Source organism: Papaver somniferum, unplaced genomic scaffold (assembly GCF_003573695.1).
Source record: "Papaver somniferum cultivar HN1 unplaced genomic scaffold, ASM357369v1 unplaced-scaffold_107, whole genome shotgun sequence".
Taxonomy (NCBI): Eukaryota; Viridiplantae; Streptophyta; class Magnoliopsida; order Ranunculales; family Papaveraceae; genus Papaver; species Papaver somniferum.
Window position 1 is genome coordinate 2,744,070 of NW_020619603.1, and position 23,534 is coordinate 2,767,603.

General features: G+C 36.8%; 4 protein-coding genes across 6 annotated transcripts; 2 read left to right on the forward strand and 2 right to left on the reverse strand.

Annotated features, from left to right (window-relative positions):
• Positions 1–797, forward strand: LOC113327858 (probable E3 ubiquitin-protein ligase RNF144A-B). The gene is made up of 2 exons (XM_026574981.1): positions 1–574; positions 682–797. Exons 1-2 carry the CDS (start codon positions 1–3, stop codon positions 795–797), a joined length of 690 nt encoding a protein of 229 aa, XP_026430766.1.
• An 87-nt stretch (positions 798–884) lies between these two features.
• Positions 885–2,484, reverse strand: LOC113327774 (E3 ubiquitin-protein ligase AIP2-like). The gene is made up of 4 exons (XM_026574904.1): positions 2,350–2,484; positions 1,739–2,014; positions 1,299–1,499; positions 885–1,176 (listed from the first exon to the last, which is right to left on the reverse strand). The coding sequence occupies exons 2-4, from the start codon at positions 1,955–1,957 to the stop codon at positions 1,048–1,050; spliced, it is 549 nt and encodes a 182-aa protein (XP_026430689.1). The 5' UTR covers positions 1,958–2,014; positions 2,350–2,484; the 3' UTR covers positions 885–1,047.
• Positions 2,485–3,025: 541 nt separating this feature from the next.
• LOC113328205 (60S ribosomal protein L18-2-like) lies at positions 3,026–11,429 on the reverse strand. 3 transcript variants are annotated; one of them, XR_003349301.1, is made up of 8 exons: positions 11,279–11,429; positions 10,124–10,999; positions 9,974–10,043; positions 5,165–5,347; positions 4,489–4,948; positions 4,255–4,412; positions 3,856–4,169; positions 3,026–3,746 (listed from the first exon to the last, which is right to left on the reverse strand). XR_003349301.1 is itself a non-coding variant. In XM_026575306.1 (6 exons), the coding sequence occupies exons 4-6, from the start codon at positions 4,136–4,138 to the stop codon at positions 3,320–3,322; spliced, it is 591 nt and encodes a 196-aa protein (XP_026431091.1). In that variant the 5' UTR covers positions 4,139–4,169; positions 4,255–4,412; positions 4,489–4,948; positions 5,165–7,190; the 3' UTR covers positions 3,026–3,319. The 3 variants fall into 3 exon arrangements, 2 of the variants coding, with proteins under 2 accessions (XP_026431091.1, XP_026431092.1); XM_026575306.1 differs by lacking the exons at positions 9,974–10,043; positions 10,124–10,999; positions 11,279–11,429 and having other exon boundaries at positions 3,026–3,567; positions 3,687–3,746; positions 5,165–7,190; XM_026575307.1 differs by lacking the exons at positions 3,026–3,746; positions 3,856–4,169; positions 4,255–4,412; ... (1 more) ...; positions 10,124–10,999; positions 11,279–11,429 and adding an exon at positions 7,226–8,414 and having other exon boundaries at positions 4,597–4,948.
• An 8,021-nt stretch (positions 11,430–19,450) lies between these two features.
• On the forward strand, positions 19,451–20,680 carry LOC113327677. The gene is made up of 4 exons (XM_026574828.1): positions 19,451–19,530; positions 19,616–20,062; positions 20,169–20,252; positions 20,406–20,680. The coding sequence occupies exons 2-4, from the start codon at positions 19,748–19,750 to the stop codon at positions 20,475–20,477; spliced, it is 471 nt and encodes a 156-aa protein (XP_026430613.1). The 5' UTR covers positions 19,451–19,530; positions 19,616–19,747; the 3' UTR covers positions 20,478–20,680.
• The last annotated feature ends 2,854 nt before the right edge of the window (positions 20,681–23,534 follow it).

Consider the following 23,534-nt stretch of genomic DNA (forward strand, 5'->3'; position numbering starts at 1 on the left):
ATGGCAGAAGGCAGCAGCAGTAGTGATGATGATCAGTGTTCTTCTGGAATGAGCTTTTGTGATATTTGTATCGAATCTAAAGCAAAGAGTGAGACAAGGCACAGTACTAGCAAATGTTCACACATTTACTGTTCTGTATGCATCACCAAACAAATCACAGCTAAGATACAAGAAAACATCAGCATGATTACATGCCCAGATTCCACCTGCAACGAGACATTAGAACCTCATTTATGCAGAGATAGCATATCAGGTCAGGTGTTAGATCGCTGGGAAAACGCATTATGCGAGTCTTCAGTTCTCGCTTCGCAGAAAATTTACTGCCCATTCAAGGACTGTTCAGTGATGCTGGTGAACGAGGATGATGGGGTGATCATAAGGTCGTCAGAGTGTCCTTACTGCAATAGGCTGTTCTGCGCACAGTGTGAGATCCCATGGCATTCTGAATTGACATGTGACGACTTTCAGGAGATAAAAAGAGGAGCAAAAGAAGACATGTTGTTGATTAACCTAGCTAAGTATCAAAAGTGGACAAGATGTCCAAGTTGCAGGTTTTACGTTGAAAAGGTGGATGGTTGTCAACATATAACCTGCAGGTGTGTAACAATCACTATTCTTTTAATAAAGCTTCTCTAATTCTCATAACTAATTTCTGTTTTTTTTGGAATGTTATGTTCACAGGTGTGCATATCAATTTTGCTATAAATGTGGAAACTCGTGGACTAGTTGTACCGGGGGCTGTTAGAGAGTCCGAGGTTGCAATGTCGACTAAGGGTATATTAACGGGTATTATGTAATTCATTAAGTTCAATTTAAGAGTGTGTTGGTTCTTCTTGCATCATTTTGTTCACAGAGCAACAAAGAGAACACAGAAAGATGTACGTAAACTCGGAAAGGCTCAACAATTATGCAACCTTAGGATTTTATATAAATTCGGATAGGAACACCATCCTTGGTTCTGCTACATCTATTGTAATTGCTCTAGAAAATTCAGTAAGCTGCTATACAAAGATCTAAGTTTGTTTATCATCTAACGTTAATTGAGTCTCAACATACAGAATTTGCAGCATCCCTTCGTGCTTTTTCAGCCTCTGTCTCACTCTTTTTCCAGCTCTCATATGCTTCATTATCTGTAGGAAGTTCGTGTCTGCAAACCGGGCATGAGTTGTGTTTGTCCTGTTGCCATTACACAAAAGTAGATCTTAGAATCTGGTAAACCACCGAAGTACTGAAAATTTCAAAAAAATTTACAAGAGGATAGCGTAAAGTTCATAATGTGATTAAAGGAGACTAATTACCAGCCATGGCATCAAACAGAGAGGGTGAAACAAGTGCTTGCAGGGCAATTCCTGCATCTTGTCATTTATAACCAAGTTCTCGCTGCAAACAGCACATTCTGTACACCTCATTAACGTTTCCTCTGTCACGATGATTGTTGGAAGGTTCGCGACCACTTCCTTACTTGCTGGTGGCGCTCTCAGAGGACGAGAACCGAGACTCTATATCATCAGACAAAATAACAAGGTTACATAAGAAACCTCCAAATAAATTGACACAGGACAACAATGCAGTGCAGATTAAGCTCCTTATCCTACACCACTGTATTAGCTTAACCTGCACTGCACGCACTTTCAGTCTGTCAAACACGAAGGGACTTATTTCCTTGATAGTTTCTCATTCACTCACTTCATATCCATGAAACTCTAAAGAACATTTCAGCGAGAGATTGATATAATACCTGCAATGAAGCTTCTACAGCTTGATCAAGTTCTTGCAAGCCAGGGTATCTTTCTATGCTACTAACGAACCCATTCATCAATCGAGATGCTCTCTCCATCTCAATTCTGTTTTGATCAGTTGGTGCTGCGCGAAAGAGAAGATCAACAAGCTCTTGTGCGTTAAGAAACGATTGTCGTACTTCAGAAAGAAAAATTGAACTATTCTGGATATCCTCCATGACACCAAAACCTGGACAATTTCTCTAGAATTTTGTTTTAGGTAGGAAGTTTAGGTCCTGCAAAAACACAGAATCAGACACACAATTTGATTTTTAATCTCAATCATTGAAAACAATGAATTGATTGTACAAAAATGAAGAGTTGGCCATATTACAATGAAACAACCTAGAAAACCCTTCTCCACCCCTTAAAACCTAGGAAATTGAAGATCAAAGTAAAGCCCCAGAGCTCAAAACTAAAATTGAAGGAGAAATTTTGTTGTTTCTGAGTGTGGGTTTCTAGAATTAGATGTGAATTAGTGATCAAATCCTCTAAACAACAACAAACCCAGTATAAAATTTAACAAAGTAAATCAAAATCAAAATTTTGGCATACAAATTTAACAACTTACAGAGATCAGAGCTGATCGGAGAACGTAAGATGAGAGAGGGGTTTTGTGTTGTTTAAAGACCCCCGGAGGAATTGCAAAATCTCTTGTTTGATTCTCAGAGTCAGAGCTGAAAAAGATTTCCTTCTTATAGAAGAGAAGAGGAGTAGAGATATAGAAACTCCTCCTTAAAAAGGAAAAAGAAACCTGTCGGTTCCGTAAATCTGACCAAATGTACCTGTCGGTTCTCTATATCCGACAACTGGGACCATACTGGAGAATTGTACTGTGTAGTTTGCAGCCCTACAGATGAAATCTTGGTAGCAACTGGAGGGGAGATGGCAAAGATCGGATAGTTTCTCAAGTTGGCTACTGAAATAGCTTGCCAGGATTGTACAAGAGTTCATTACACAACACTTATCCTACACCGCTGTATTAGCTTAACCTGCACCGCACTGTTTTCAAGTACTTTGGTGGTTCGCCAGAATCTAATGCAATTTTTTGACAGTCAGCAGCACCCATTGCGCTACTAAATTTCTATATGCAGCTACAGAAGTTAGCTTTGCAGCTGCAATATTCAGACTTTCCTTTCATTGCTTTGTCTAAAACACAAAATTTACGCCTTTTGATCAAGAAACAAAGGTTTACCATGTGGAGTCACATATATATATATATATAGTGTTCAAGTAACTTCCACGGATTTTACCAAACATCAAAAAGTCATGCAAGACTATGAAAAGATCAAACAAACATGTAAGCTACCGATTGCATCATTCCTGGTAAATTTGCTGATATGGGAGCCTTCTTGCCGCTTTTTCGGACAGTTTCTCAAGTTGGCTTAACCTAGGAAATATAAAACCAACGCTCATGCCAAGCTTCTCAAAGGCTTCCAATTTGTTTCTCCAGACTGTCAACTCACCATTGAAAGTGTCATTGAGTTTGCAAGACCTGATGCCATAAACAATCTTGACAGTTTCGGTAATGACACCCGCAACTAAATCATAATTGTGGCCGGGATGAAGATTTGTATGAAGGATTGAGTTATGGGTGCAGCAAAGCTTGTAATATTTAGCCATACGTCCTCGGGCATTTTTGAATCTCCAACTAAATCGTTAGCGATTTTCGTGAAACTCTCAAAATCTCCAACCACTGAATCTACCACATCACCATTGTCATCAGGTTGCTGCTGACTTCCATTTGCATCCTGAACAACAGCTGAAGGAACATGCCTTTGGCGTTTGGCTGCAGGTTTTCCTTCTGGCTTCAGATTCTTACCAGTATCGCTAATGCGCGTAAGTAAATTAAATTATCACAATTTCATTTTCAACAGCAAGATTATTCATTCGACTTAAAATCCGTACCTACACGTTGGCGCTTGGCAACAGGTTTTCTCTCCCGCTTTAAATTCTTACCAGCATCGCCTGATTTAAACATCACACAACAAGGCTTAAGTAACTAAACTTTACAGCACAACAATTTAATGCACTACACAAACTGAAAAACCGAGTGCAGAAAATCTGACAAAAATACCTTGAGTGATTTTCTGCGCCTGTGCTTTCAGTTCCAGAAGGCTTATATTACCATCAACATCTTCTATATTATCAGTGTCAGCTCCGCCATAAGTGTCTGCTGCACCATTTTCCCTTGCAATGTAAACCTTAAATTCCTTAAGGTTAACCAACTGGAATAGAACTGCATCTCCCTTTCTTAAATTGTGATCCTCAGCAAATCCTTTCCACCCACCACTTAGTGCGGTACGGTCAGCAATATAAGTTAGGTTATACATTTTTCCTTTGTGATCCACCAACGTCATTGAAAGATGTACTGAAACCCTTCAGAATCCCCTGTTAACGAAATAGTAAATAACAATTAACGCGAGAAAATTATTAAATTTACAGAAACACATAAAAATCACAGACTCAAACTCACCAGCCAAAAACATCCACTAACATGCGACCGCTTCATTATTCTGATCAAACTCGGTCTGCTGCGATCTAAACTGGATTTGATCTTCCGAGCTTGTTTTTCAGCTAATGGCAATCTGCAGGCTTCAACCATCTTGCTCACAGGTTTCTGGTTTTCTAGATCTGCAAGGTAATGGGTAATGTATAACTAGGGTTTTTCTCCGTTTGAAATTTATAAGAAATGGTGGATAAACCTTACCGTTTCAGAAAAAGTGATGCTTTCACTTCTTTAATTCAATCTATTTTGTGAAAATATCATTTTTCCTGAAACAGAGGGAGTACCATTTGTGTGAACATAAATGAAACCTTTCGAGAATCAGAATAATTTTGATAACACTAGTAACATAATTGCTAAAGGTTTTTACACATCTGCCAACCAACAGGGAAATACAGAAACAAGCTACTTGAACATCTAACCTTTTACTAAAACACTTGAAAATGTAATTTTCACATCTCTAAAGACTGCAAAAAATATAAAAGATAACACCCGCACGACTAAATTTCTAAACCCTGAAACCACGACTGTTTCTCTTTCCTCTAGCTTTCTCGAACTTTCGACCCTTGGAGCGGACGTATGGTTTGCTGTGGCTGTGAGGTACTCCAGGAGCTCCAAAATGCTTAACTGCCTCTCTTGAGTATTTGGGTCCTCTCAGAAGAACCTGATGATAAGTAAACAGCAGAGTCAAAACACGATATTAATATTACTTAATATATATTCACCTAATTTGTTACGAGGTTCTATTTGTAGTTGATTGCTTTCAGTCTCATGCATTTCACACTCAAACTACGTACAGACTTCAGGGATTATTAGACACAAGAATGCAGAAGAAAACCGAAATGGAATATAAGAAGGGTATCCATATAAGAATACATACTGTGTTCTGTCCAAGGGGTGCCCTGAGAGCAAGTTGATCGAATGTCAAACATTCACCACCGGCTTTCTCAATTCGAGCTCTTGCTGTCTCTGTAAACCTCAGCGCAGCAACCTTCATTGCAGGTACCTCATAAACCCGTGTATCATCAGTAATTGTACCAATAAGTACGGCAATCTTATCACCCTGTAGAAAAAACAAAGAGCCATCACTATCAGCATCAGCACATAGAATCCAGAAAAGGAATTCAGATAATTAGGTCTATCGATAAACATGATGGCCTAGCACTACTATTATGCATTAGCACATTTCTCATCCACCAGACATCAATAAAGATTAGATTTATCTTCTGGATTAGTGTCACGTTTTACGTCTTAAGGTTTTCTCTGAGCTGTGTTTAACGTGTATGGATAGTGAGTGGTAGAATGCCTACTTACTCTGTAGGATGTTAGCAAACACACGCTAACCAACTAAAACTAAGCTCCAGGAGATAACAACTAAGCTTACAACACTCCCAACTCTGGCGAAAATCATTTTGCTGTTACAAATAATGAGAACATTTTACATCACACTGGTTTCAAGCAATGCAATACCATATATAAGTTTGAGCCAAAATTCTGGATCCAAGACCTCAATGGCCATTCTTCAACGGTTAGTGGGTACAAAGGTCAAGAGACTCGAGATAAATTCAGAACTTTCTACCACAAGGTCTTTACAACTCAGGAAAATAAAACAGTGGTCCTAGACAGACAATAGAAAAAACAACACCAAAACCGATTCCCATCGATATGGGGAACTCTTTTTGGGTGTGGTGATTACCTGAACAGCCATGAGACCCACTATTCTATGTGAGAGTGGGTTTTGGTGATGTTTTTTCCATTGTTTGGTAGGAACTTTTACAAGAATTAAAAAAAATATTCCCAAAAAGAACTTTTAATGGACACACTAGATCCAACCCCTATGACCCATGGCATTCACACCTTGAGGGTTAATCAAGTTCAGAGTCTCCTCAAATGGCTGGTCAACCTTAGATGATGTTAATGTCACATGCCATAGGGATAGGTCCTAGTTGACCCAACCAAAAACTCTCTCGAATAAAATATGCTAGGCACCTAACTACTACAGTTGACGGCAAACCTAACAGTCACATGCCTTATTATCACTTAAAAACAGTGAGGCATCATTTATCAGCACACAGAATCTAACGAAAAACTAAGATAAACAATACTGAGCACATTTCTCATCCACTAGAATCAAATATTGATATCTCACAGGAATAGAAGCTGCGAAAACAACACTTGTGAAGCATTCACGAAACAACTTATGGACTAACACAACTCCCAATCCTCATCTTCAATCAACTGTGTCATGAATATTTTGTTACTGAGTGCATAACATGGATTCATGACCACTTTTTTATTCGACTAAGTTTCCTTTTTTGGAAAGGAAGGCTAAAACTGATAACACTGCTAAGAAAGCACAAAGAATCATGAGCTTATGATGCTATTATTAGTTTAAGCTAAAACTCGGTTCTAATGACTTACACGAGAACATATATATCCAAAACAACAACTTCTCTTCACTATAATAACATCAAAGAGTTAACACAATAGTAAATGCAGACCTACCTGCAAGCAAGCTGACCTGACTCCTATGTAGAAGCCCTAAATCTAGAAACTGGTGAACCATATTAAACTTAGTGAAAATAATCCAATGAAACTGCTTTATTCCTCTTAAGATTTTCCATCAACATTAAAAGAATCCACCATACCCCAGATTTCAAGCCTATAGATAAGAGCAACACAGAACAGCTGTAACTTGCAAGTTAACTCTCATAATGGCTCACTACAAAAAACTAAGTACTTTCTTTATCTTCATCAAACGTCCGTGAACACTATATCCACTGACCAACTCCTTTCGCTTGCTGAAATGTAAGCTTTAATTCAAGATCCTCACTTCGCAAACAGATAATTCAGTCCTCTTCAAAAAAATCATATCGACAGCTTATACGTATAAATACTTAAAGAGGGTATTATTATCAACTCAAATATAATCAAATGTTACCTTGCTGTCCATGAAATGAATCAATCGAGAGAGTGACGATAGTGCTAAGGGTCATTCTTCGACGGCTATCCAGAACTTTCTATCCAAAAGAAAACATTTCCGAAAAAGTTTTTTGAAAAAACCAGAACCAACCCATATGATCAATGGCATATGGGTATCCTCAAGTTTAGAGTGTCGTCAAATGGTTAGGCCTTAGTCACCAGATTCGTGAAAGTCCTCACGAATTTCCCTGATCGCGAATTTGCGCTGAGCACGCTACTAACTCGTAAGAAACGTGCTCCTAACAAGGGAGGAGCTATTCAATTAATACCAACTCAGATTCCAAGTTTAAGTACAACTTCCATGTTCTGTATTAATGTTTTTTGTATGTAGAAAACAAAATTTAACTTCTGTTAATCAATCTAGAAGCTCTACTCTATTTTGGTTTCTGATCTAAAAGTTCTAAAGACATCTAAGCACTATATATATGACCCATCTAAAGTTCACGTGCATCTGAAACTAGAAAGTAGCCATTTTGTTAAGATTTTTTACGTGTTTTTGTTTATTTATTAATTATTATGAATACGACTTTCTCGAATGAAATATGATAGGCACCTAACCACTACAGTTAACGGGCAAAAATAACAGTCATGGTAAGCACATAAACTGAATTTGGCAGCTTATTATTCAAAGATTCTAGACACACCGAGAGAAAATCCCGAAGGATTTCCCCAGTGAGAGAGAAATGTGCCCCCCACCCCCACGTGATTAGCAGGGTGTGTTTTAAATGTGAGTGAGCCGACTTTTTTCTCACACTCCCGAGGGATTTACCTTCGGTGAGTTTAGAATTATTGAATATTATCACCTGGTTTAAAAGCAATGTGCTATCGTTTATCGACCTACAGAACCTACAAAAAAACTAAGATAATTAGGTTTTCATAATACAAATCGTAGCTCTGCAATAAGGAAATCACATTTCTAATCCACCAACATCAAATTGATGACCGAGCAAATAATCTCAGAGCATTAGAAACTAAGAAAACAATATATGTGAAGTAGTCAGCAGACGACATTTGGACAGACACAACTCCCATTTCTCATTTACAACTGGTGTCATAAATCTTTCATTACTGAGAACATAACAAGGATTCATGAACCTGTGTCACTTTTATTAATTTAAGCTAACTCAATTCTAATGGCTTGCACGAGAACCTAGATATCCACAAAGACAACTTCTCTTCACTATAATCATACCAAGAGTTAAATCAATCGTTAGTGCAAACCTAACTGCAAGCAAGCAGAACTAACTCCTACGTAGAAGCCCTAAATCTAGGGAATGGTGAACTCTTTTGGGCTTAATGAAAAAAATCCAATTGAACTGCTTGGCAAACTTGTTGCCAGCGAGCAGATGCGTGCTTTATTCATCTTCAGATTTTCCATTAACGTCAAAAGAACTCAGCACTCCCCAGATTTAAGGCCTTCATAATACAGATCCTAGTCTAGCAATAAGAACATCATATTTTAATATTTATCATCCACAAGCATCAAATTGGTGATCGACCAAATAATCTCAGAGATGTTGTTTACAAAAGTGATGGTCAGATTATTTCTCTTTGTTTAAAGGTAACTTTTCTCTGTATTTAATTTTTTGGTTATAATCTAGTGTCGTTAATCTTTCATCCCTGAGTGCAGAACAAGGATTAATGAACTCGTTATACTTCTATTAGTTTAAGCTAAAATTCAATTCTCATGACTTGCACGAGAACAGAGTTATCCAAGAAGACAACTTATATTCACTATAATAATATCAAGAGTTAAATCAATGTTCTAACTGCAAGCAAGCTGAACTGATTCCTACGTAGAAACCCTAGATCTAGGGAATGGTGAACCCTTTTGGGCTTAATGAAAAGTATTCCAATTGAACTGCATGGAAAACTTGTTGCTAGCTAAACTTGTTCCATTAACGTCAAAAGAACCCACCACCCCACAGATTTAAGGCCAATACATAGGAGCAACACCAGCACCGCTGTAACTTGCAAGTATATTTCCATGTTGGCTAACTATAAATCTAAATACTTATCTTCTTCAAACAAGCAATAAGAAAAATTAGGTGAACATATACATGACAATTTATCTATCAACCAATTTCTGTTATGTAATCTTTAGTTCAAGATTATAGCTGCTACGCAAACAGATATCAGCACACACGTAATCAATTCTCATACATTTAGATTAAAATCATATTAATAGCTCACAAGTGTAAATGCTTAAGAGGGTATTATTATCAAATCAAAAGTTACCTTGTTCCCCGTGAAACGAATCAACCGAGAGAGGAAATCAGGTGAACATATACATGACAATAGTTAACGAAATCAGAGGAAGGGCATATACATGACAATTCAAAAGTTACCAAGGCAAGATATATATGACAATATATCCATCAACCAATTCATTTTGCTTTGTGTAATCAATGTAAGGATTAGCTCAAAATTATCCCTTCCTCATAAATTTTGTTCAAAAATTATACTGATAGCTTAAGGGCATATACTCATAATTGTAAATGCTTAAGAGAAACGTTACTCATAAACAATCTCTTCAAGATAACTTTATTAAAATTACTCCCAGTCCTCCTCACCAAAAACCTATAAAGCTGCATCGACGCACACAACAAGGTCACTACCAGTAGAATCTCCCGAGTCAAATCGTCCGATTCAATCAGAAAACGAATCAATTGAGATTATCAATCAACAAATCAATCAGAAAACTAACCTTGACGAGAAGCTTGAGGTAGATATCATCTGATTTAGGAGCTGTTCTCTTTGTTTTCTTGCTCTATACCCTGCAGAAAATCAGAAACAAAATTAACAATCAACCAATCAAAACCTAGAAAACAAATGAAGTGTATTTGGGTTTGCTTACCATTTTGGACTACTTCTTCTCTGAGAATGAGAAAATGTTAGGGTTTTTTTTATCAGTGAGGCAGAGAAGAAACAAACTGGTGAAGGAAAGTGTAAACATAAAAGACGATGCTAGGGTTTTGCCACACGCGTGGTGTTTTGAGAAACTGACATGTGCAAAAAAATCAGTGGGGGCAGTTGTTATGGGGCAATTGCCCCAAACCTCCATGAGCCATGGGCTTAGGCTTAGTCTTATAGTCACGTCAGCTAGAATACCCACAAAAATCTTATGGTCATTCTAGTCTAGCATCTAGGTGCGCTGAATAAAACAAGACAACTATATGGCTATTAGTTAGTTTTCGTTGAACAAATCTACATCTTCAAAACTTGTTCAGTCTCTCAAACCAACAGCACCAAATCCAGCTTTAGTAGAAGCACCAGACTCCTATCTTCCATGTACTAACCAGCGTGGCCCATATCATCATATCCATCAAAGCCTCTAATCCACACCAACATTACAGCTGCAGCTACTCCACTCTGCTTAGCCATTGCACCACCACCTGTAGCTCACACCAAATAGAAACTGAACTTGTACCCAATCTTCTTGCCAACACTTTCTAGTTCAACTCAAAACTTCATAATAACCCACTCATCATCTGAAACACCACATTGCCTCAACTCCGTAGCAGCACCACAATCAGTTCCATTACCAACATCGCAGATGCAACTCAGTCGAACTCAAAAACAATAACCAATACCTTCTCAATCTCTGCCAACATGAACTACACCGGCTTACCATTAAACCCATCTCCAATACTCCTTTCCCCTAATTTCGGTAACTCGGCATTAACCATCTCTTCTTATCTATTTCATCTCGAAAATCACCCAAATCAGCTTCCTGTCAAACACAACACCCATTCAATCTCAGTGAAACAAAAAAAAAATCCTTAGAAACCCATAAACCCTAGAAATCAGTGAAAAAAATCTATCAAATCCCTAGATCTGTAGTCATAAATAAAATTTAAAATCATTAATCAAATTAAACAACCTCATACGAACTATGCAAAAAAAAAAAATCACCCAATCATAATTATTGACCATCAATCATGAATACAAAAACAAATTAGATAAATATGATGAAAAAAAAAATCAAAACCAAAATAAATCTGCTAGTTACCTCTGTTGATAGATGTGGAAAGATAGAAAGGAGGATTTTAAGTCGAACAGTTGACCAACGAAGATGATAATGATGATAAATAAGAAGAGAGTAAGAAATCGCAAGAGTATGAGTACGGGGAGGAGGAGGAGGATGGAGTGGTTTCTGGAATGAAAAGAGTGAATGAGATAGAAAGATAAAAAACTAACAGGGTGTTAGTCCTCAAGGGAGTTGGGGGAGTTGGGTGTAGTTGTGTTTTTTCCCGTTAGTCGTGAGGGAGTTCGAGGGAGTCTCTTAAAATTCCCGTTAGTCGTGGGAGAGTTTAGAAGAGTCTCCCCAACTCCCTAGAAAACCCCGTTAGTCGTGAGGGAGTTTGAAAGAAACTCTTAAACTCCCTGTTAGTGGTAAAAATTAGAATGATAGGGAGTTTGTTTTTTTTTTTGGAGTTCTGGGGAGTTCTAGGGAGTTTATAGTGTATTTTTGCCTCACTCCAAATCTCTCAAAAAAGTAGAGATTTTGGGAGAGTCTCTCAAACTCCCTACACTCAACACACCAAACTCTCTCAAACTTCCAATACTCTCTTACACTCCCTCAAAATCCCCAAGATTCAAAATACATTAAACTCCCTCCAACTCACTCGTGGACTAACCCCCTATAAGGTTATAAGGTGTTACCTTGCACACGGTTGGTTCGCACACTTGCAATTCAGATGTTACCTTGCACACGACACATGTGGATTTGTCAGCCATTCTGAATTGCAACAGAGCCAAAAATTTCGCAACCGCTGCCTGCTGTTGTGAATTTTACAGTCGTTGCAAAATCAGTTATGAATTCGCAACCGCGTAAGAGCTGTTGTTACGTATGATCTTTGTACCTTAGTAGCTATTACTATAAATGCAGAATTCAGAATAATAATAGACGAGAAACTTAAAAACATAAGAACAGAAGTAGTAATTCGAAGAAATATATCTCTAGATTATGAACAAGAAAACTATTACAATTCTCTCTTTGTTACGCTCACAATCTCTCTAAACAGTGGATAACCTTAAACTGCTTGCTAACCTTGCAAAAGAATTATAGCAAGCTTTCTATAGGTTTTTTCGTACCTAGTATCTGTCCTTAGCTATTAGCCAAAGCCCTTTATTTATAGCCTTCATCGTACTCAGCCGACCAAGGACTTCTGTTAGGAATATATTTCCTAAACTAAGAGTATTCCCTAAAACAAAACTCTTCCCTAACTAGGAATTCTGCCTAAACAAGTATTCCTGCCTAGAATAGGATTCTTCCCTCAACCTAGCTTGAGGTAAACTAAGTTCCCTAAAGGAGTACGGATACACCTGTCTTAGCTGTTGCAAAATTTTGTTGCTAATCCGGAAAAATGGTGTAGTGCCAGTTGCTTACAAGATCAGAAAAACTAGTCAATCTAAACCAGTTCCTGACTGATCCCCATTGAAAAATCAACCTCTTGGCTTCTATAATAATCCAATCATGTGGTCTGGATCGTTTGTTCTCTTATATTACTGTTATCTATGTAAAAAATCTTAACCCGAAAGAAATAATCAAAAGTTCAAATTTTACCTACAAGTCATGATAAACTTTCACAAGAGATCATCTCATCACAAAATTTGGATTTGATACTTGCTTGATCAAATTCTTAAGATTAACTAAAACCTTTGCTTCAGATTAATCCATTTCTCGGACGACTAATGATTCATCTTTCATCTGGTGGATGGGCGCTACTTTAGCGGCTGGCCCTCGTACTTGTGTAATTAAGGTCAGTGGTTCTGAGCCATTACTAATATCATCATCCAGTACCTTTACCATTGTACTACGGAGAAATCAACTATTTAGATATCATTTGAGAAATAGCTTTTCAATTTTAATGGACAATTAATGCATTCAATTTAACTATTGAACATCGTTTGTCGTCGGTCTGTAGCCCCTGGATATCGAACGCGTCTTTGGAGTGATCTAGTAGTTCTTTAAGGTGGAGACCATGGGTCGACATATATGTATTTTTCTGTAGCATTTCGCTCAAGGGTTAAAGGTAGATAACGCATCTAGTTTTTTTTTTTTTTTTTGATGCAGAAAAACGACTTCTATTGCTTAGAATAATTACATAACTTAAAGTTACAGGCTTTCATATCGTGTGTAATAGTTTTTCTGAAAGAATCAGGTATGTTAACAGAAAAGTCTAAAGATAACCTGTCTTTTCTAGAGTTTTTTGCGATAACGTGAGCAGCATTGTTTGCCATTCTCTTAACATGACTTAACTTAAAAGACGGAATACATAGAAGCAGGTGCCTTATTTCATCTACAACTTCTTGGTTTTTCCAGTGGGCCGAAGGGATGGCATGCTTGACAGCATTAATTACATTGAGGTTATCCGATTCGAATACTACATCCTTTAGATTACTCTGTCCAGCCCATATGATTGCTTCTTTCATGGATAGACACTCCACGTGCTCTGGATCTACTCCTCCATTGTAGAATCTCCACCTGATTCCTTGGAAGCCACCTGCAGAATCTCTAATTAGTAAACCAATTCCAACAGTTTTGGTTACATAATCAAAAGCGTCATCCATATTTATTTTGAGTTCACTAAAATGTGGTGGTTTCCAAACTTGTTTAGAATTTTTGTTCTTCGTGCTCCTGTTTCCTCCATGGTAACATTGATTGAGCAAGTAGTTAATTAAATGCGATGTGTTGATAAATTCTGATTCCTAGGCAGTGATCATAACTTGATTGTGTTATAATCATTGTGTTGTGATCCTTCTGATGACTGAAACCAACTAGAGATCCATTCAACAACTTGAATACTTTGTTGTTGGATAACAGTAACATTTATATTCACGGTTAACCAGACCATCCTTGAGTGATCACAATCAATTAAGAGATATTGTAAAGATTCAACCGTTTGAGAGCATCTAGGACAGAGTGAATCTACTGAAGGTTTGTATCTATTAAGGATTTCTCTCGTTGGGAGAATTTATTTTAGATACTTCCAAATAAATAGTTTCATTTTTTGTGGTGCCTCTGATTTCCACAATGCTTTCCAATTGATTGTAGCAGATTGTGTAGAATTCTGGTTTACATTGGATAAAGCATTGTAAGCCGACTTTACCGAAAATTCTCCGTTCCTACTAGGCTCCCAAATGAGTCTATCATTACCTTGGTGCACTAATCCCATTTGTAGAATTAATTTTGTCGTAACATCTGGAAAAAGGTTCTCAATTAATTGAGAATTTTATCTTCTCGGATTTTCTAACATTAGGTCCGCAACAAACACAATCCTAGCCGGCTCTCTAAAAGAGTCTCTAGGTGTAGGTGGAGAATCCAAACCAGTTATCCATTTATCATACCACACCAAAATTTTCTTCCCATTACGAACATCCCAGCGATGAAATCTTCTTACAAAGTGAAGGCCATCCTGTATTCCTTTCCAAATCCATGAGGAGTTGTCAGGGTTATCTTGGAGATGTAAGAAACTACAATAGGTAGAATACTTTGCTTTCATTATTTGAACCCAAGCTTTATCCTCTTCTGTGTATAATCTCCAAGCAAGTTTAATGATTAAAGCCATATTAAACTGCTCAAGGTTTCTGAATGAAAGTCCACCTCTTCCTTAACAGTGCATAAAGAATTCCATGCAATAAGATTTAATCCTCTGTTGGTTTTGTGTCCCCACGAAAACATTCTCTAAGTTGTATCCAGTTTCCTAATCAGCTTCTTAGGAATTTTGAAATGGTTCATATAGTGGGTTGGGATGGCGTTCAAGACTGACTTAACTAAGGTGGATCTTGCAGCTTGGTTAAGAGTTTTTGAACACCAACCTTGAAAAATGTTTTCATAAGAGGTTTGAATAGCACTAAAAGATTGATTTTTCGATTTACCTAACAGGATCGGTAAACCTAGATATTTATCAGTAGTGCAGAGATGTTTGACCCCCAATTTCTGAGTAATGATCATCTTGTCACTATGAGAAAGATCTCATGTAACATAAGCTGAAGATTTTGAGAAAATTATCAGTTGTCCAGAGACATTGCCGAAGTTTAACAAAATTCGCTTAACTTGTTCTAAACTGCTATTGTCTTCCTGAAAGAAAAGGATGCAGTCGTCTGCAAACATTAAGTGATTTATAGATAACGAATTCTTAACCACTTGAATACGTGCCAGCAACTTTTGATTTTCAGCTTTAACTAAAGATCTTGATAGGTATTCCATTGTTATTATGAAGAGATAAGGGGATAACGGATCCCCCTGCCTCAGGTCGCGAGATGGAATATAAGGTCTGGAGATACTACCATTCAAACGTATGGAGACAGATGTTGTCGAGATACATTGATAAATGATAGTGCACCATTCTTCACAGAAACCTAAAGAATACAACATTTTAATAAAAAAATCCCATTCAACCCTATCGAAGGCCTTAGACATGTCTAATTTAAGTGCCACTATCCCTTGTTTCTTTTTTGATTTCTTCATAGAATTTATCAACTCGTGTGCCATGAAAATGTTATCATTAATGTATCTTTTTGGGACAAAAGCCGCTTGAGTTGGAGAAATTATCTTATCCATCAGAGGCTTCATTCTAGTTACGATAAACTTGGAAATTATTTTATATATGATATTACAGAGACCAATTGGCCTGTAATCAGTTGGTGTTGATGGGTATTTAGGTTTTGGGATCAGACAGGTCACAGTTTGGTTTATAGAGGGAGGCATAGTTCTGCTGGAAAAGAATTGTTGTACCAGTTGCACAATATCTTTTCCAACCGTTTCCCATTGGGTCAAGTAAAACCCTTCCTGAAAGCCATCAGGCCCAGGAGAATTCCAACTCGGCATACTCCTTAAAACACTGAAAACTTCCTCTTCTGACGGAATCGCAATTAATGAACTGTTTTTTTGATTGGTAATGATTGGGTTAATAATATCAAAGGTATCTTCTGAGAAAACAGGGTTTGTTGATCTAGCTATAGAAGAGAAATGTTTTGTAAGAAGGTTTTGGAGGTCATGATGGGAATATAATCAGGTTCCATTCTCATCTCTCAATGCAGAAATATGGTTTCTATCCTTCCTTCTGTTTGCAAGTGTATGAAAATACGTTGTGTTATTATCAGCATCCTTTATCCACTTGTCTCCGAACTTTTGGTGCCATAAATCTGCCTCAATTTTTCTCCAGTGATTCAGCCTTAAAATAGTGTGATGTATCTTCTGAGATATGTCTTCACTATAAGGTTGAGCTTGGAGGGAAGAAAGTTGGTCCTTCAAGTGCCTAACATGAAAATCTATCCTACCAAAAAATTCTCTATTCCATTTAGACAATTTTCGTCTAGTTTGATAGAGTTTTTGGGTAAGATCTAGATTATCTGAAAGTTGCCATGCATTAGCTATGATGTCAGACACATTTGAATCTTTTAGCCAGCATCTATAAAATTTCCACACATTCCTAGGTTTAGCAGAAATCGAATCCGTAAGTAAAAGCAGTGGGCAATGATCAGAACCTAGGAAAGGAAGATGAATAACTTTAGAATCTGGATAATCTCTAATCCAATTTGAGTTATGTAAGGCTAGATCAATGCGAGCTCTTTTGTATCCTTTTCCATTAACTCTATTTGTCCATGTGTGCTTGGGTCCCGTAAAACCCATATCTTTCAGCCCTGCACTATTTATTATATGGCATATCCAATTATCCAGAGAAGCCACACTAGAAGAAGCATCATCCAAAATATGAATATTCAGATCTCCTAATATCACCCAAGTTCTAAAAACGTTTTCACTGAGATCTTTTAAGAAATCACATTGTTGTCTTTTCATATCGAGTTGGGTTGATTCGTAGACACATGAGAGAAGCCATTCTTGTTTTGATGGGTGTGAAGTAATGATTACATGTATCATGGTGTCTTTACTGCATATGATATAACAAGGAAATCCATCCTTCCAAAGCAAAGCTAAACCCCCAGAAAAACCAATTGAACTAACAAAATGTGAGTTTGGGTAATTAAGGACTTGTGTTAAAAATTTTGCTCTATTTACTCCACATTTTGTTTCATTAAGAAATATTATATCAGGGTCATGAACTCTAGTGATATCCATAAGATGTTCTCTAGTTTTTTTCCCAGCTAATCCTTGAACATTCCAGGACACTATCTTCATTGTTAGAGTAAATATAGACAAATGAGGTAAAACAGGATGGAAGACTGAAAGAACAAGACAATGACAAAGACCATTAAAAAATAGGATTCGAAAATGTATAAAAACACTTGAGAAGTAAAAGAATCGAAAGGGGATTACCTGACCATCAGTGCATGAAGAAGTTGCTCTACGTCTTTTGGAGTGGTTTTGCTCTGAAACGGTTCCATGAAGTGTTGGATGTGAATTAGCAGATGGAGAAAAATCATCCAGACTAACACGTTCATTACCAGAGCCATCAACATTATAGCTAAATGAATGATAGCTAGATATATTTTCCTCTAATTGGTTTACAAGGTCATGAAGTGGTTCCCTATAAAAATATTCTAGCAAACATGAAGCTGGATCTAAATTGCTAACATTGTAGTCATCCAGTGATACATCAAAAAACCCCAAAGCCATATAAGATTTAAGAAGCTCCAAATTTGACCCGTATCCACCAGCTTGACCCATAGAGGAATTAAATGCTCTCATATTCAAGTCCACTTCACTATCAGACAAGGTTCCTAGAATATTACAGTTTTCAAAATTGTGGTCCAAATTTGTGTAAGAAAACTTGGTGTTACTGGGACCACCCTCTTCAAGTCTTATCTTTTTACCTTGTCTATGGCTCAACTGACCTGTCTGTTTGTTATTGTTATTAGTAAAAACCTCTATCATATCTTGAGAGTTGCATCCAACAACTGTAACTGGAGGAGTAGATGACAAAGGAATATTTCTGATGTTATTGTCCGCATCCTGTTCTTTTAGAGTGACTGCATCTATAGATACCTCCACATTAAATTGCGCCGAGAGAATGTTTGTTGGATCTGCATGCATGCTTGAAGAACCAGCAACTATGGCATGGTCACCCATTAACTGAACATAATCTTCTTGCTCATTAACATTCGAGAGGTGATCCAATGCTTCCACTGATGCTTGTCTTTTTGATCTGTTATCCTTATTAGTCCATGATGGTGGATCAAGGATTGATGCAGAAGAAAGATAACCTCTTTGTTGGTGAAGTAAGAAGGCTGCAATTGTTTCACACTCCATCTCTTTGTGATCAATTGTATAACAATATCCACAAAGATTGAAAGGCTGCTTCTCATAAAATAATCTGATCCAAACTTCTTCCCCTGCTGCATTTTTAATCCAAAAACCTCTTCTAAGTGGATCACGGACATCTAGTAAGACAAATGTTTTTTGAACTTTGCCTTTTGGGACTACACAATCTGGTGGATCCAGTTCTCTCACTTCACCCATTACAGATGAATATGATATTATTATCAAGTTCAAGCCCTGGTTTCTAGAAGGTGATTTGTTTGTATTGGAGCCTTGGAACCCCAAGATCCCAAAAATGACTTTTAAAAGAATATAATATTTTATGTGAGGTAATTAAAATAACAGCGATTCCATACGAACCACACACAAAAACCGAGAAAAAAACTGCTCCTCACATAATTTTGAAATTTATGGTCCCTAGTGGGCCCGCTCCTTAGGAGTTTAGCAGGGGCCACTGTATAGTGTCTTCACGGTTTTTTTTCGTTGTTTTTATCTCGGTCCGCCAAGACTTTTTGTTAAAATAATTATAGGATTATGACTTTTGAGGACATCAGACTCATGTAATTTGTGCAGTAATGTGAAAAGTCTTTACGCAAAAGAAAGAATCAAAAGTTCAAAACTCCAGCTACAAGTCATGATAAACTTTCACAACAATCCATCCCATCACAAATTTGGATTTGATTCTTGCTTGAATCAATTTCTTAATGTTAATTAAGAACAAAAAATGATTCAATGAATAAATGAATGACAATATAACAAACTAAAGTACTTAAAAAGGTTAAAGGTGTTTAAAAAAGTGAGAACCTTTTTAGATTGCTCTCACCGTGACGAAAAAGATCATATTCTTTGATTAACATTGTACGTATCTTGTTTTCTTCATATGTAATTAATTAAGATGAGACTACTGTTTATGATCATATATTCATATAACCATAATTATCTATCAAACATGAAGAGCACCACATGAAATCGGAAATGGACGACGTGGAACGGGATTCCGACGGTGTAAACTTGTGTCAATATTTTTCACTTACCAGGTGTTGTTTCTTTCTTCTTGTGTTCTTTCTTCTATGTACAGTTCTGACAGGAGTTGTTGCACTCGTTGTTATCTTTGTTGTAAAGCCTAAAAAACCCATCTTCGCTCTACGCTCCATAAGATTGGATACGCTTGATTTCAACTCTAGCAGCTCGAACATTATTTATGCATCATCAAATGTTTCACTGATTTTAAAAGCTCAAAACCCGAATAAGATCATGGGTTTGAGCTATCAACATTCGAGTTTTGATGTTCTTTACGAGTGGATTCCAATAGGAAACATGGAGGTTTCGAAATTTTACCAACCTCCTCGCAGCACAAACGTGAGTGTGGAGATGCATGTTTTGTTCGATCACGTTAATGTTACGCATATAATCGATAATCTTCTTCCCTTAAATGAGAATTCCTCGAAGAAAAACAGCAGTATGATTGCTAGCCTTGTTAAGCTGCGCAGCAGCATCATTGAGTTGCGAATCGTTGGTTATATTGCTGCTCATGTACACCTCTGGCACATTACGTTTCCGAAGATTAAGGTTTAATCTCCACTCTATAGACTTCAAGACTGAGATGTCTTGAATGGTTAGTTAGCATTTGATCTCTAACACGAACTTACGTTATTATATGCGTTCGACCGTACAGGTTTCCCTTGATTGCCAGATGAGTATTGATTACAAAAGATTTATATCAAACCATGGAATTCGCCAAACCATGAAACAGGAGAAGGTATGTACTCAAAGACTCCAAAATATGTACACGTTAGAACGACTTGGCTCTAATGAAATGTGTATGAGGTTGTTACTCGGTTTTTTCCAAAGGCATTTCAACTGTAATAAATCTTATTGTTAAATTGTCATATATATGTTCTTGCTTTTGCAGGGTGTAGCTTCCAAAAGCAAGACGGGCTTTCCATCTTTCACCAAGAAGTGTTCTTTAGCTTTGAATGTGTAGGAAAACAAGTCCAAAGATTAGTTCGCATGAAGTTTTTTTGAATACTTAAAGAAAGGACGGACCTACGGAGGGACTAACTATGGAGGCTATAGCTCGTCCCTGTTGGATTAACTTCAACATAGAAGTCACTAACAAGTTGGTTAGGACAAGATTAGGAAATTGATGTAATCCTAAGGGAATTAGAAGTCATATAGTTCTAAGAAAAGGAAAGACATGTAATAAGGTAATAGGACTAGGAAAAGGAATTCATAGTTCATATATATATGATCACCAAAGTTGTGGTTGATCATATGAGCAAGATTAGAGCTTTTGTTTAGTTTTGAGAGATTTTCTAAACATCAATAAAGAGAGTTGTCTTTATATAAGCTAAGTTTCATCTTGCAGTTGCCATTAATTGGTATCAGAGCTTGTCTACTCCGAGCCATGGGAGACGAGAGCACCATCATACGTACAAGATTTTTCACACAGTTGAAGCTTAAGGGGAGAATGTTGGATTAACTTCAACATAGAAGTCACTAACAAGTTGGTTAGGACAAGATTAGGAAATTGATGTAATCCTAAGGGAATTAGAAGTCATCTAGTTCTAAGAAAAGGAAAGACATGTAATAAGGTAATAGGACTAGGAAAAGGAATTCATAGTTCTATATATATATGATCACCAAAATTGTGGTTGATCATATGAGCAAGATTAAAGCTTGTGTTTAGTTTTGAGAGATTTTCTAAACATCAATAAAGAGAGTTGTCTTTATATAAGCTAAGTTTCATCTTGCAGTTGCCATTAATCCCTTGCAGTGGGCTGGCTCCGCATTGGTATCTGGTACACATGATTCTGTTTCGACACTTCCTTTAGCAAAGTAGAAACCATGTGTGAAAGAATTATGTCCTTGATAGACTTGAACAGAACCATGCGTGGATCAATTACATCTTCAAAACTGACAAAAATCTTGGTATTGAGGCTAAGCCACGGGTTGTTGCTTTGGGCTACAACTGCTGTAGTTGTCATAAATCTTACAACTACACTCCACTATCATTAAATGAGAATCTAAGTAATCATCTTCTTTTAGTATGAAATGTAGATAGAATTACAAAGATTGATTCAACTATTACAATGATCTGTTTGCCCTAGATTTACCTTTTCTCTTTCCCTATTTCTTGACCAAAACTCACATTAGTCCCCCTATAAGTAATGTCCTTTCTCTTTTATATAGGATTTTACATAATGGATGACAGCTAAAAAACCCACTATTTTCGGAATTACTGTGTGACACATTCGCTCATATACAATCGCTCATCTTCGCACGGTTCTTCACACTGTACTCGTGACTTTGCTGACATCATCTGGTGCGTCATCTCAACTTTGCTGCGTGCGATGCTCTTCGTTTATATTGTATTCTTTATTTCGCTTGATTACTAAAGTGCGCAACATTTTACTCCTACAGCTGGTGCGTGGTCATTGGGTTCATTTCAATTTTACTAGTTCTATAGTTTTCGCCTAATTTTCTGATTGTATTTTACCAAGTCTACAATTATTCTTTCTCGGTAGTACATTCTTTTCTCTCAATAAAATTCTCTCTTATCAGAAAAATAAAATAAGAAGACTAGTGAAGTGGACGAAAATTCCAAGTCTACAAGTCTAGCAATAAGGGTCCCTTCTTAAATGCATGATGGGCACTTGAAGATCGAAATGAGCCGCTAAAACGTTATCACATACCATTCAGCGTTTACTTACTAATTGACTTCGATAATGACTCGAGCAATAATTGACTGCATGCTATCGAGTACTAATTGTGAAGGATATTGATCTGTCAGTCATTGTAAGAAGAAGAGTAGTATATCTATGCAAAGACTTGGCGATGACCCATTTGAATGGATGATCCATGACCGTGTTTACTTTTTACTAGACTTGTATCCGAGGCGGTTAAATATGCTGACAATTTGACACTGTCATACTAGAAAATTAATTTCCCGAGTTGGATATTTTGTTTATCTCTTAAAAACTTCGGTACATGATGAATAGTCTCAGAACATATCTGTAGATACATACCTAACAGTACAAGTTGAGTAAAACACCTACTACTGCAAACCGGAAGGTTCAGCTTAGAAAAATTAAGGAGAATGGAGAAGCTTTACGAAGTATCGATGAAAGGTGATGTTATGTCTCTTAGAAAAATCTTTGATCAAGATCGTCACCTTCGTCTTGAAGATGTAGCATTAACTAGTTTCCTTAGAACTCCTTTACACATAGCAGCTATGCTTGGTCATATCAAATTTGCGAAAGCAATTTTGGATATGAACAGAAATCTCACAATAATAACTATTAGAATGTAACACGTATACAACAAGTCTAAGAGACCATGAACAGAAGACCAGCGAGGTGTCCGTGCGATTACGTGCACAGAAGACATTAAAGTTTGCAAGATAAAAATATTTCTGTAATCTTTGTAATTTCCTAAATATCTACCTAGTCAAAGATATTTAGATTTGATATTATCTTCTTAATTAAGTTTAGAATATCAGTCACTCTATAAATATGAGTGCAAATTTAATTGTAAGATAATCTCAGTATGTGCTGAAGATCAATAACATTTCACCCTTCGGGGTTTCTCAGTGGACGTAGGTCGAGATGGCCGAATCACTTAATTCTCTTGTCTTCTTTATTTATGTTTGCTTACTTTTGCTGAAGATCAATAACATTCCAATAGCAGATGTTTTATAATCCATTTAGATTTATCTAATTGGTTGAAATATTTCATTTACTTACTCCCTCTGTTTCTGAAAGATCGTCCTCTATTCCTTTTTCGTCAGTTTCAAAATTGTGTTCAGCTTCTATTTATAGTCATACTTTTTTAATGAACTCTCTAATATACCCTTGAATTCTTTATAATCATAAATCCATTTTTAACGTGACCCAATCTAAAATATTAAAGAAATTAGTATAATTGAGGAAACAATTATATCATTCATTCCTTTTAAGAAAATATACATTTAACTCTAAAAAATAAATTCCTTATAAAATTTATACTTCATAAATTCGATATCTTTTAAATTTTCCTTTTA

Excerpts from the sequence above, each read along its gene's own strand:
- LOC113327774 (XM_026574904.1), bottom strand. The coding sequence starts at position 1,957 with ATGGAGGATATCCAGAATAGTTCAATTTTTCTTTCTGAAGTACGACAA. Across the intron at positions 1,500-1,738 it reads CTGTAGAAGCTTCATTGCAG|AGTCTCGGTTCTCGTCCTCT; the intron begins GTATTATATCAA and ends CTGATGATATAG. Across the intron at positions 1,177-1,298 it reads TCTGTTTGATGCCATGGCTG|GACAAACACAACTCATGCCC; the intron begins GTAATTAGTCTC and ends TAATGGCAACAG.
- LOC113327677 (XM_026574828.1), top strand. The coding sequence starts at position 19,748 with ATGGGTTTGAGCTATCAACATTCGAGTTTTGATGTTCTTTACGAGTGG. Across the intron at positions 20,063-20,168 it reads TTACGTTTCCGAAGATTAAG|GTTTCCCTTGATTGCCAGAT; the intron begins GTTTAATCTCCA and ends TCGACCGTACAG. Across the intron at positions 20,253-20,405 it reads AAACCATGAAACAGGAGAAG|GGTGTAGCTTCCAAAAGCAA; the intron begins GTATGTACTCAA and ends TTGCTTTTGCAG.
- LOC113327858 (XM_026574981.1), top strand. The coding sequence starts at position 1 with ATGGCAGAAGGCAGCAGCAGTAGTGATGATGATCAGTGTTCTTCTGGA. Across the intron at positions 575-681 it reads TTACGTTGAAAAGGTGGATG|GTGTGCATATCAATTTTGCT; the intron begins GTTGTCAACATA and ends TTATGTTCACAG.
- LOC113328205 (XM_026575306.1), bottom strand. The coding sequence starts at position 4,138 with ATGACGTTGGTGGATCACAAAGGAAAAATGTATAACCTAACTTATATT. Across the intron at positions 3,747-3,855 it reads GGCGCAGAAAATCACTCAAG|GCGATGCTGGTAAGAATTTA; the intron begins GTATTTTTGTCA and ends TGTTTAAATCAG. Across the intron at positions 3,568-3,686 it reads TGCCAAGCGCCAACGTGTAG|CCAAACGCCAAAGGCATGTT; the intron begins GTACGGATTTTA and ends GAAAACCTGCAG.